Source organism: Fringilla coelebs, assembly GCF_963513975.1.
Source record: "Fringilla coelebs genome assembly, chromosome: Z".
NCBI classification, from domain to species: Eukaryota; Metazoa; Chordata; class Aves; order Passeriformes; family Fringillidae; genus Fringilla; species Fringilla coelebs.
Genome location: NC_140031.1, coordinates 23160531 through 23173812, shown reverse-complemented (window position 1 = coordinate 23173812; position 13282 = coordinate 23160531). Strand labels below are relative to the sequence as shown.

Below are 13282 nucleotides of genomic sequence, written 5' to 3'. Positions count from 1 at the left end.
AATGAAGCATAAAAAAGCAGCATAGAGGGATTTCTGGATTCCTGTCCTGATACTTGCACTACACACCTAATCAAGTAACATTTCTAAATTCTAAAAGGTATTATCTACATCCCAGAGGAAACATGGGGATTAGTATTTATGATGCTCACCAAACATGCAATCCTCTAGTACTAAATACTGCAGGGATGGAGAGTTCATGCTGAGATGCAGATGGGCGAAGAGCCAAGGCAATGCAGAACCACAGCCCAAACCTCCTGACAGCAAGAGCTACACCCCAGAAACTCACATAGCTGAGAGTTAAAAGAAAAACACCACTTATCTCTGATGTGAATGGCAGCAGAAGTAGCTGGAACAGCAGCCTCCCATTAAGGAGTGGAGCTGAGCTCTGCCCAAAATTGCCAGGTCAGCACAACACACACTGCATGAAGTGGCTGAGCGATCCAGGGTCCTTTGTTGGCAACTCCTGCCTCACAAACTTCCAGGGGGTCATTGCAATTTATGATTTTCTTCAAATGGGAAGATGACAGAGTCCAGATGGTCAGCATGCACATGTATAATTTTGCAGAAAAATGGTAATTTGGACAAGCAAAGAACATATCTGTGATTTTGTCCATTCTTGACCATTCTCCCAGCTGTCACTATAGAAGCTCAGTCAGCTAACTATACAGGTCAATTTTCTGCAGAGTTTTGACTCAAAAGTAGATTCTGGATCTTGAGCCTGTCACAGACATGGAGTGTATTTATCCCATTCAACATCCACCCAGCACACTCATTCATGCATCTTCTGCTGCTACTGATTAACTCCATTATGACAATTTTTTCCCCACTTTCTTTTTTTTCCCTTTTTGTTAAATAATTCTAAACAAGCTAGATCATCAGTAATAGAACTGGAGAAGAAGTAATTTCTATCCTACAAACTCTCAGGAATAATCTTTTACCTAGGCAAAAAAAGTAATAAATGGGACATAGAGGACCCTGGAGTGTCTACTCTTTAATTAAGATGAATAATTTTGGTATATGTATGGATATAATATATAATGCTACAGGCATTATAATGCAATTTTAATGTCCACAAATGACATATCAGTCCCAGAAGAGAAAAGATTTCTCTGTTGTAATATATTATATGTTCATTCTGCATATAGCAGATCTAGCCCTTTATAGGCAATCATTTATTTTGGCAATTAATAGTGCAATAAATGAGGTAATGCCTTCTTTCAAATGTCAAGGAGAGCAATGTAAAAACAGATTAATTTTGCTCTGGGCAAATAAAGGTTTGGAGGAAAATCACAAAATGTTTTTACAAGTTCTCTGTCTTGGATGTCTCCCTCTGAATAGATATGTCTTCTAAATAAATTGACTACAATTAGTAATCCACACTGTTATTATGCCTTTGAAGTTTTAGTTTATGGTAAAGTCTGGAATTTTAAATGAAGGTAAAAGTTTTTTGAGCCTAATCCAGTGCCACCCAAAACATATTTATTTTGAATACATCTTTCTAATTTAAATAAATCAGAGTTCTTTTTGAAGAGAAAGTGATGCTACACATGTAGTCTACAAGATTTTGTGAAAGTCACCAAATTTATGAATAAATTTAGCAAGTCAAATTAAAGCTAATACAGTGTGTACTGACATATTCTGATTAACAACTCTGAATTAAAGGGTACATTTCCTTTCAGCATGTCATTTAGTTTTGACTCTCAAAATAAAATTGCCTTCTGTGGGATATAAAGTTTCAATGCTGCTTCAAGACAGGCCATCTAGCAATGACTGTGGTCAGAAAAAAGTTTGGTTTAGCAGTTAGGGGAATTGAGACTTAAAACCAGTTGGGTTTTAATTTAGCTGAATCACCAAAACTTGATGAAATGCCATAAGGCTGTTTAAAAGACAGGAGATCTTTCACAATGGAGGGCCTGATGTCATCCGCACGGCTGCCAAACCATCAACAACTTGGCTATCTTTTTATTTTTAAGGAAAAATTCACAAAAATGGGACAAAACAATTTTGTTTCTTTTCTCTTCAAATGCATGTAAATCCGTTTTTTTTACTGATGCAATTATAAAGTTACTTTATACATTTTATTTGTGCTTTCTTAACCTATACATTACAGAGAAAATTATACTCTCAATATAATTTCAGGTTTCTGTTTTTAATTTTCTTATTTTACTACTGAATCCTTAAAGGTAACAGAAAATGTGGATGTTCTAAACCCAAATCTGAAAGACAGTAGATTTTTCACAGCAAATTTACATAACTGTAAACTCTCTAATAAACCACAAGCCTACACTGAGATCAAGCAATTGAGACGTATGTTCATCGCTTCTGAAAACAACCAGGAAGACAAAAGCAATGGCTTTTAGCAGGGAGGGAGAGGAGCAATCACCTCTGAGGTGTGTGGGTCCAGCTCCATCTGCAGAGCTCACCAGACTGGTTTAGCACAGCAAGGCTCAGCCAGAAGATGTGGTTTCCCCTCTTCCCCATGGGGTTCTTGTTCCAGAAGCAGCCAGACAGTACTAGGAGGGCTGCCTCCCCCTCTGCCTCCCCTCTTCCAGCCACACACCCTCCTTGCCCCCGCCCTGAGTTGCCACTGGCATCCATCCGCCCCTCCAATGCGCAGATTCAACCCACAGGACAGAGGAAAACCAGGCTAACGAGTTGGATCAGTTCACAGAGGTATCCAAGAAGTGCCAAAATGAATGTGAAATAAGCACCAAGAGAGCATGTGGCTGGGAAAGGGGAGGGAAGAAGGTAAAGCTCACCCCCAGCAGAAACCTGTTGGATCACTTAATCATGTATCGTGAAACAGAAACCTCAGGGTTTAATATCAGAGGCAAAGGAATCAGTCTCACACGTCCCTCTAAACTCCTTCTAGTCCCAGTCTTTGTGCCAAAATGAGCGTTTGGCTATCCAGCATAAATCCAGAGGGGGGGAAAAACAATTATTAAAATTTGAACCAGTATCTGACCTGGTTCATAGCCCAGCTCTGTGAGCAGTTTTGGTGATGCATGAGAAAGGGGAGCAGTGGTGAGGCACTGTGGGAGGCAGAATATCCTCTGTGGCAGCAGCAGCAGCCTACTCCATGAAACTACTGCCTCTGCCTGAGGTTCCCAGCATGGTCAGAAGTGATCTTAGCAAGTGAGTCCTGTGACCAGACCCTCCATCTGCTACCAACCACACACTGATCCCCTGCTCTCCATCACACAGCTACAGGGCAGGTTGATTCAGCTCACTGATGTGGTAGAAACCTTTCCTCCTCTTTTGACTGGCTACCCAAAACAATCTGAAAGCTCATCTAGCAGAAAAATAATCTTGCTACCATGTGATTTCTATGTCTAACACAAGTGAAGGAAGAAGGATAGAGGGAAGGGAGAGGACAGGCAGGCCACCTTGGCAATAGCTCACCACCAGACTAGCTTTGCAACCCCCAAAGACCTCAACCCACCCCTCTCTTCATCCTAGTTTTGGAGATCCCACCCTAGTTTTTCATTCTACTGTATGCTCTTACACGAGTATAATAGTTGCAGGTCTGCACTACAAACCAGATCAGTTTGTTAAGAGAAAAACTTGCTTTTAACTCCAACCATTCCACTGGGCTGCCACAAGTCAGAGAGAGGCTACAGGCAAGGTCTGTGGCCTGGGAGAGGAATGCCTTTTTTAGCACTAAAGATGAAAAAAAATGAAGTTTAAAACTGTCCATGTGTGTCAGACCACAGGAAAGGTTTATATTTGCATGAAGAAAGTCTGCCTTCTGAGAAAGATGATCTACTTGAAGTAGTCAGTGAAATAAGACCTAAGTATTTTTTTGTAAAATGGAACTGCAGGCAAACTATTTTACAGTGTTTTTCCTCTTGTGCTCCTTACTATTAACAATAGGAGATGTGCAGTACTTGATACAAGACTACTGCAGAGCTACAGTGTTTGCCACTGGGCATCAGGTCCTGAAAAAAGGTAAGCAGATGCTGATCAGCAGATTCCTCAGATCTGCTGGAGTAATCCTGGCTGATGTTCAGAGATCAGAAACCAGCGCTCAGCCTGAGAAACTGAAAAGTTATACGCTGTTACCCCACAAATGGTAAATAAACACAGCCCAAGGTCAGTGCTAACAGACCACAGCAGCAGAGAGGCTGCTAGCTCTGCAATCAAGACACCATGTCTTACTACTTCAACTTAACACTCTGTTAGAATACTTGGCTGTAGCAGTTGACTTGTCACTAAACTAATTAACGTCTTTTGCACAAATTCTTCCCTGAAGGAGTGCTTATTTTGGTGTAAAAAATCTGAACAGAACAAACCTCAATTTTCCTGTTTCAGTTAAAAAACCCTATTAATTACATAAAGCATCACATCCTTCATGCTTTTATATATATATATATATATATATATATATATATATATATATATAAATATAAAAATTATAAATAAAATCAGTTTTTCTGAGAGAGATGAAGATAAATGCATCTATTAAATAAACATACATTATGGTGAAAGAATGTATACATTACAGACAAAACCACTCAAGAGTTCAGGAACACTGAACCTGCCCTGAGTGCAGGTAAAATAGTAACTTAATGCTCTACATGTGCCCAACTACAAAAGTACTGTCTTCTCGCCTGATTAACCACAACCTGAAAACTCCTTTTTTAGTTACATTTAACAGAATCTTGATATTTAATTGCTTATTTGCTGTTTTACAGTACTCTGCAAACTCAAAAGATTTGGCTAATCTTCCAGTAATTATTTCACTTCCTAATTCAAATTTTTATAAAAAAGAAAGTTTTTATAAAAAAGAAAGTACTTCAGCTGACATCAGACGATTCAGGTGATGTGATTTTTCAAAGCAGGCTAGGACAAGGGCAAAATATGCATAAAGAGGGTAAAAGGTTATACAGGAGTTTAGAAAGAACCCAGCAAAACCTGCAAGCGTGTTTTAGCACCATGGGTAAAAGAGTACTCAAACGTCAAAACAGTCAGGACACAATAAACAGTCAAGGACAGAGCAAGACTCCAGAGTGACACAGTTAATCATCTTGGTGACAACAAGAGTGCATGAAGAATTTAAGATGCTTTAAAAAAAAGGAAACCAGCAAAACATGAAGAGAACACGCTGAAAATCTGAAAGTGCTTGTATATTCCAAGTTTTGTGTCTCACTAATCTATCCATAATAGAGACACTAGCATAATTTTTCTAGATAATAATTCTAAACTTATTATTCAGTTTCAATTAAAAAAAACAGACAGTAGGTAAAAATCAGCTGACTTACATACATATCCAATTACTCCTAATAACTGAGGCTGCTAAATATAAATTTTAATCCTTATATGATGAAGCATAATTTCACTAGGAAACACAAAGTAATTTGCTGAAAGAATAGGCCTTTGCTGAGAAGAGACAGGGAAACTCTATATGGTGCATAAGAACGTGTTGGTGAAGAGTTCAGTTTTTGTTTTTAATTACTGCAGTTTTGAAAGGCACATAAAAACATTGTAAATTTACAGGCATGCATATAACTTCCTCTGTTTGTGATTCCTAAAAACCGCAAGACCTGCACCCAGTACAGCTTCTGACTCCCAGTGCCACTTCTTGCCCACATTTCAAGCAATGCACACAACTAAAGACAGGATACGTGTAGCAAACACTGAACGATCATCAGAGCACAGCATCATGGAAGCAGTTTGGAGCCGCATTTGCTAAGAGCTCAGGTTCCTGAAAACCTCCATTGCTCGTCCCCCTTCTGCTTACTCCAGGAATTTGTCTATTCAAACAACTCAATCACAGGCCATTCCCACAAGTAAAATACAGTCTCTGAATTAGGCCTGAGAATACTTCATCAGGGCATAACACTGTACAGGAATGCTATGACTGACTAAGCAAATTTTGAAGGGAAATTGGAGTAGCTACACCTTTATTCAAGCAGTATGTGGGAACTATCTGCAGGCAGTGCTGCCCAGTCAGCATTAGATAGGCACAATGTTGTTCCTTCTCAGAAAAGAGTCACAGCACCAGATGTGCACTGCGAAAGGCCATCTTACCATCTTACCCATTTCCATCCAGTCATTGCAGCACAACGTGCATTTCTCTTGCAGGCAACAGATCACTGTCTCCATTTCTTTTTCTCTGCCTGGATTTACTTCTTTATATAATGAAGTACAGAAATGCTATAAAAACACTGGAAGGGACCTGTTCCAATGTTCTGTATGAAAAAAATGTTCTGCCTGAAAAGCTTGTAGTCCTTAGCAAACTAGTAATGTTGAATCATAAAACAGATGGTGCTTAAAAAGAGCTATAGAATTAGCAAAGTTCAGCTCCAATTCATGTGATTGTGGCATTAAGGATCCAACCCACATGATTATGGAACAAAAGCAATCACACAGCTTGGAACTTCTCAGCTCCTCACAAACTCAAGCTTTCCATTTGCAAGGTCATATTACACACTTGTATCAAGATGTATTAGGGCGAGCAGTTCATTTGGAAAACCCTGTAGAGAGGGTTTGGAAAGGATTGTTGGCAGTGTGCCTCCCTGTGCACCTCAGGCACACAGCTGCTCCTCAACATTTCCATGTTCCAAAGTTCTTTATTCATTACTCAGCAGTGTTTCAGAGCTCTCAGAAACAGGAAGCCCATGTTGATCGCTTTGAAGAACTTACACCATCCACGGGATGATGTTTCTGTATTTTAAGGCTATTACTCAAAAGAAAAAGGCATCCTACTGCATTTTGTTTCGCCTGGAAGAAAACACTTCTGGAAGACAAGAAGTGTTCAGAAGGTAAACTGTATGTTTAATAAATCTTCAGCATACTCACATGGGAAATCATCCACAAACATGGGGTCTATGTTATGCAGCAGTTCCACTCTGGGAGAAGGTCTTCCTTCACTAAAAGAGATTTCAAAATGAAATGTTAAATTCCTCCTACAGCTCAATAGGATTCTGCATCCTTTATTTTAAGGCTTTTTTTCTTCTTAATAGAGAGTGAGCTCATAACTTTAAATTGATTACTATCAAGTTTAATCTGAATACTCCTTCCCGGTTGAGCAGCAACAACCTTTGCCTCTACAAGTTTTCCCTAACTTCCATGGTGTGTTTATTTAGATTTTTCATAAGTTTACTGAGTACAGAATTGGCCCTACCTAAGCAGGGTTTTACAACAACCAGTTTTAAGAGCCAGCATAAGCTGGCATAGCACTTGCTATGCTCTCTGTTTATCTGAACAAGTGCGGGAAGCCTTATGGCTGGGTGCCTCAAAAAGCACCACAAGCATTGCTATCCCACAAAAAAACCACCTTTGATTTCTAATTGAGGTCACAAGGATTATTTAGATACTTAGAATCTTGTTGTGTTAAAAAAGAAAATAATCCTTCTTTTTCTGGCCATTCAGTACATAAAGATGATGGGAAATAAGCCTCTGAACTTACCCATAAATTTTCTTAGCTAAGTAAATCCCAGACCCAAAAAATTGAGGAAATGAAATTTATTCCCTATAAAGGGCAACATGAGTAGGAAGACATAATTGGAAAGAAACATGTCTACACAAAGACACGATAATAATTTATTATTTGACAATGAACCGAAATACATCCTTTCAGAAATTTCCAGATAATTTAAATTGATTTTTCTTTCATTAAGGAGCTTAACTTAAGACACAAAAAAATTCAACCAGAGCCCCTAAGCTTCTTGACATTATGAATAAAAACTCAGGTAATATAAAACTCATCAGAGACATAAAAAATTATAGTTATTTTAATATATAGAATATATAATTCAACAGTATTTACCTGTAATTTAAAATTTGCAGTGACAAACAAAATAATATTTTTCTGTTACATTTCTAAAAACATTTCTGGGTGATACATATTGAGTGAGTACAGAGCTATAGAGAAGAACTACAATATTAAATGCGTTCAAGTAATATAGCATTGTAATTAATAAAGAGAAATTACATTAATTAAGCTACAGTTTGTAATTTAATGTATAGAAACTGCCACAAAAATGTTTTCTCCCAAAATGTGGGTGAAAGGCAAACTCTCTATCCCCCCCCACAGTATGTATAGTTGTCACACTCTTAATTTAAGAATGCTTGGCCTTATTTAAAGAAATTTTATCTTAGATTTAATAAACTCTATGTGCTTCATAGACAGCTGTGTTCAAGTGTGCCTTTCACCATCTGTTCATAGGTAACAGTAACAAGAACCAGTTAGCAAAAGTTAAACTAGGTTCAAATTTATAGCCTGTGATTGACTCTGCAATAACTGAAAAAACTGGGAAGGTTTTATTTCAGTTTCTGAGCTCTATCTACATTTTCCAGAATATATTAAAAGAAAGAAACCACCAGAGTTACGCTAGGTAATTCAGCACAATTAAGTAACTTACTCCTTTTTGCTTCTCATCTTTATAGATTCAATATTCATAGAGTGCTGCTCAGCATTCACACAGAGCTGAACGACCAGCAGGGCAGGGAGGGGATTCTGCCCCTCTGCCCTGCTGAGACCCCACTGCAGTGCTGCATCAGCTCTGGGGTCCCAGCACAGCAAGGACATGGACCTGCTGGAGGGAGTACAGAGGAGGCTACAGAGACGATCAGAGGGATGGAACACCTTCCTTTTGGGACAGGCTGAAAGTTGAGTTTGTAAAGCCTGGAGAAGAGAAGGGCTCTGGGCAGCCCTCATAGCAGGCTTTCAGTACTTAATGGGGGCCTACAAGAAAGACGGGGCAGACATTTTTGTAGAGCCCATTGTGGCAGGACAAGCAGTGATGGTTTTGCACTGAGGGACAGCTGATTTAGATTGGATACAAGAAAGAAATTTTTTATGATGAGGGAGGGCGGTGAAACAATGGTACAGGTTGCCCAGAGAAGTAGTAGATGATCCATCTCTGGAAACATTCAAGGTCAGGTGAACACGGCTTAGGGCAACCCTACCCCTGATCTAGTTGAAGATATCCCTGTCTAAGGCATGAGGGCTGGCCTAAATGACCTTTCAACCAGCTTATTCTATGATTCCATATGAGTCTATGATAATACCAAGCATATTCACAGTGTTCAAACAGACTGAAGGTAACTTCTTTATAAATTTTAACATGGACAGTGGATATTATATACTAAACATAGCTATTTAAATTACAGCCGATAGAATACAAAAAATAAATACTATACTTGTATTAATGTAAGTTTTTCATGCAGCATTGAATCCGTTTTTGTTCTGAGATAGAATATTGTTCTTAGCACCTTGGATGTGACTTGTATGTAATAATGAGATTTACTCCCTGAAGCTTACGACATCACTGCATTAAGCTCTGTGGAGCTATTACATGGTACAGCACTGCTTTTCAGTTTGAGTGCTACTCCAGTAACTCTTGTTGTACAGAGCATGGATAATCACAACCAGTATATATCACAAAACAATACCCACAGAATTTGGCATTGCATGTTGAAAAAAACACCTGCCTCACAGCAAAAAACACCAGGAAAACAGAAACAACATTCTGGGGACAACAGATAGGAAATTCATGCAGAGATCTGTTTCCCTGGAAGGGCCTTAACTCTGCCCTCCTTTCCATTTACAAAACTCCACAGAGACACTGACGCAACTACAGATTCACCTTGGCAGATGTTCTGCAAGGGTATTTTGCATCAGGAATATAGTCTAGCCAGGAGAGCTACAATAACAAAGCAATAATATTCTCTAGGGAATACTGCCTTTGTATTTTAGTAACTGCCTGGGTAACCGTATCTTACAACGCCCTAATTTAAGAATATTTATTTTTAGACTTCAATATCCGAATACGTCATTCCTCCCCCTAAACATAAGTAACTTTTTATATTGTCTGGTTGTTATTCTACCCTGTCAGATGGTAGAATAATTAGGATATGTCCTTATTATTTAATTAAACAGCTAAAAACCGCTGTTTTTCAAAACAGTCCTCTACGTAAGAACAGCTTAATGAAAGCATGTGGCCTAACTTCAGTGATGGTATGAGAATCAGCTAGTTCATTCTTCTGATTTGCAAAGTTCTTAAAACATACCGAAAGCCCTACTATTCCTCAGTGAGCACAAACAGAGAGCTACATGCAATCTTTCACTTTTGTTGTTGTTAAACAGCCAGAAGGTGTCCTTGGCAAGGAATCCAAGGTTTTTCAGGGTGTGTTTGTCTTGCACAAAAACATTCTCAATGTCACTAAGCAAAATCTGAATCTTTATAATGTTGTCATATTTCTCTGGGTCTTATTTCTAATGTTTTCCTAAAATGATTATATTTCAGATCTGTGGGAAATAAACATACCCTCAGCTTCACACTGCTCTTTCTTCTGCATTAATTTATATCACAACAATTATTTTTTTTTTAAACAGGTTCTTGATTTCTAAAATAAATGTACCCATTCAGTACAGAAGAAGTCAAGCTGATCTTACTTCATTTATTCCACCCAATCAGTTACGATATTTCAACATTATAAAAGCATAAAAATGAAACTTGCCCTATAAAATATAAGCAAGACTTTAAACTCTCTGCTTAATAATAAGCTTTGACAAAATAATAGTTACTCGTACTGTATTTTATCCTGAACCTCTCAGTGCCTATCATACTGCTTCATGTGGTCTACAATTCCATTTTTCTGTTAATGCAAAATAAAATACTTTCTCTGAGCATGGACACAATAGATATTCAGTGCTGAAAATCAAGATGTATGAAAAAAATGTATCAACCAAAGAAAAACTACTTTGCCAAGTGTCTTTATTTCAATAGAGTAGTAAGCATCTGGAGAACAAATGTTTCTTAAAAACACAACTGCCTTTTGTGATACTTGCTTGGAAATCTACAGTACGATTTAGACTCCTTGACTGGTTGCATTTTAGTATTGTTCTTGCTATCTCAACTGCTATTTTTGTAAAATCTATCAGCAATATTATCACTGTATTTTCAGAAATGATTTGTAATACGTACATGGTTTTAGACCTATATTGCAGCCTTACCCATGATAATCTAAGGCAAGAGAAAAGGGAAATATACTATGATCTATTATTTATTTATAAACCTTTATAAAATGTTGATACCTGAGACTGGAAAGATCTGATAGCTATCTAAAAATGGGTTGACACAATGATACCATGCTAAGTCACTTGCAAAAAGAAGTGAAAGACATCAAAGTGGAAGTTACATTTAATTTCAAAGGTACTTGGAGAAAAATAAAAATTATATAGAACTGGTTTAATTGCATGCTGCAACAAAATTTTGCAGAGAAAAATAGTCCAAGATAGGTATGGATGGACAAAGAGTGGTAAAATCTGCATGTAGAGACATGATGAACACAAGAGCAGGGGAAGGGCTCTTGTAATGACCCATGTTAATGACAAGCCAGACTAGCATGTCAGCACGGCCCCAGCACATCAAGACCAGTTCCACTGGACAGGGACATCTGGAAGCAAAGCAGTGATGGCACTGAGGGACTCACAGAGGTAGTGCAGGACACAGATGCAGCATCAAAAGACACAAACAGGCATAACTAGAACTTATGCACAGTTACCAACCTACAAAGAGCACAGAAGAATCTTGAAGGACTTCACACCCAGCATCTCTGGATCTTTGCACCACAGCAACAGATGCTGGGCCCGTGTGTTCACAAACATCATGGTGTGGGGATGCCAGGTGGGTGGCTTGAAATCCTCTGCCCCTGTGTCTGCCTGGGCAGACTTCCTAGACACACACACCTCTTGGTGAGTAAGACTGTCTGGCTGTGAGAGTGTGAGCAAAACCTGCTCTGTTTCGGTTTCTATTTCAAATAAAATCACATTCCTCTTTTATTAAGTCTTTCATTGATATAGTGCTGAAACAATAAAGGGTCAGCAGATGGATTTGGAAAGAGAAGACAAGCCTTTGAGTTAAAATCCCTGTCAAAGAGCTTTTATATGCCATGCAAAGTTTTACCTAAGAGTTCAAACAGTGGGAATGCAAACACTATACTTCCTCAGTTTCATGCACTGAAGGCCAGAAAGGTAACCAAAAGGTAACCAAAGGTAACCAAAAAGAATGCAAAAGAAGGTATTTTTGTCTACAAGAGGTGTGCTCCTGAACATCATCTTTTCCTGCTATTTCCTCCCAACTGTTATTGGTCTTCTGGTTCTTCAGGCCAGTATTAAGCAGACAAGGTATAAAAGGAACACTTGGCTCTCATGTGACTCTCGGCACTTCTTTGCCCTACAAGTACTTAACACTAATTCGTGTCATGATAGTGTGATTCCTAATTTGGACTACCAGTCATTTAAAGTCATGACAGAAAGTTCATCTTGGCCTAGAATTTCAGCATTTATACTCAGCTTTTAAAAATTTATGTTGAATTTCTGTGTATTGAATTAATATTTCTATAGACTATTACATTTATACAGCTATTTTTAGTACTGTAAGATTTGTTACAAATTATTGCATTATATTATTATATTTTAGAATTACATGAACATCATATTAAGAACCCATTTTTTAAATACTGATCATTAATAGACAGATACCAGTGAAATAGATTAAATATTTTTTGACTTCTGAAAATACTTGCACCATCCCATTATTCTTTTGAATATCTAAATCAAGGTTCCAAATTTATGATAACTTTTCTTTTGATTATCCACATATGAACCAGGAGGCTCAGGATTAAAGTGTCCTCCCCCCAAAAAAATCACAAGAAGCTTATGCATTTATTCATATCAGACTGAACTGAAAAAAAAAAAATAGATGCACCACAGTGAATAATTTTCCTTTTTCAAATGAGTTAGAATCTTAGCTGTGGTCTTCACATGCCCTCTGAAAAGCGAGAAGCTGTGAGACAAGCAGAGAAGAAGGAAAACACTTATTTCTTATTTCTCTTGCTGTGCCTGTGTTGTGCTGAAGTAGAATGCAATATGGAGACTGTTTACCCACAGTGAGGATGCTTTGTTCCCTTGGCCTGTCAGGGCCAATGGGTGTGTGTGTGTGGGACTGTCACAGGACAGTCCCGAGAGAGTCGGGGATGAGCGCAGCTCTGTGCAGTTGTGAGCAGGAGTGAGTGCAGGGCAGATTCAGTTTAGATGACAGGTACATAGTACAGTATAATAAAGTAATTCATTAGCTTCTGATGATGGAGTCAGATGCATCATTCTCTCTCCCCTTCGTCGGAGTCACCTTTGATTTACAATACTTAGCAAGTTATAATTTCACTCACTGTGAGCCATTTGGTCCCAGAAAAACAACATATTTGAACTTTTCGTCAGACATCACCAAAAGGGCACTGTGCCTTCATTGCTTGCTATCCAATATTCAAGTGA

General features: G+C 38.3%; 1 protein-coding gene across 1 annotated transcript in view; it reads right to left on the bottom strand.

Annotated features, from left to right (window-relative positions):
• ARSB (arylsulfatase B) overlaps window positions 1-13282 on the bottom strand; it is a gene marked incomplete at its 5' end in the record, with an annotated part of 62751 nt that overhangs the window by 16816 nt on the left and 32653 nt on the right. The window contains one exon of the mRNA XM_084225317.1: window positions 6802-6872. Coding sequence (XP_084081443.1) covers window positions 6802-6872 — 71 coding nt within the window. The remainder of the gene's footprint in view (window positions 1-6801; window positions 6873-13282) is intronic.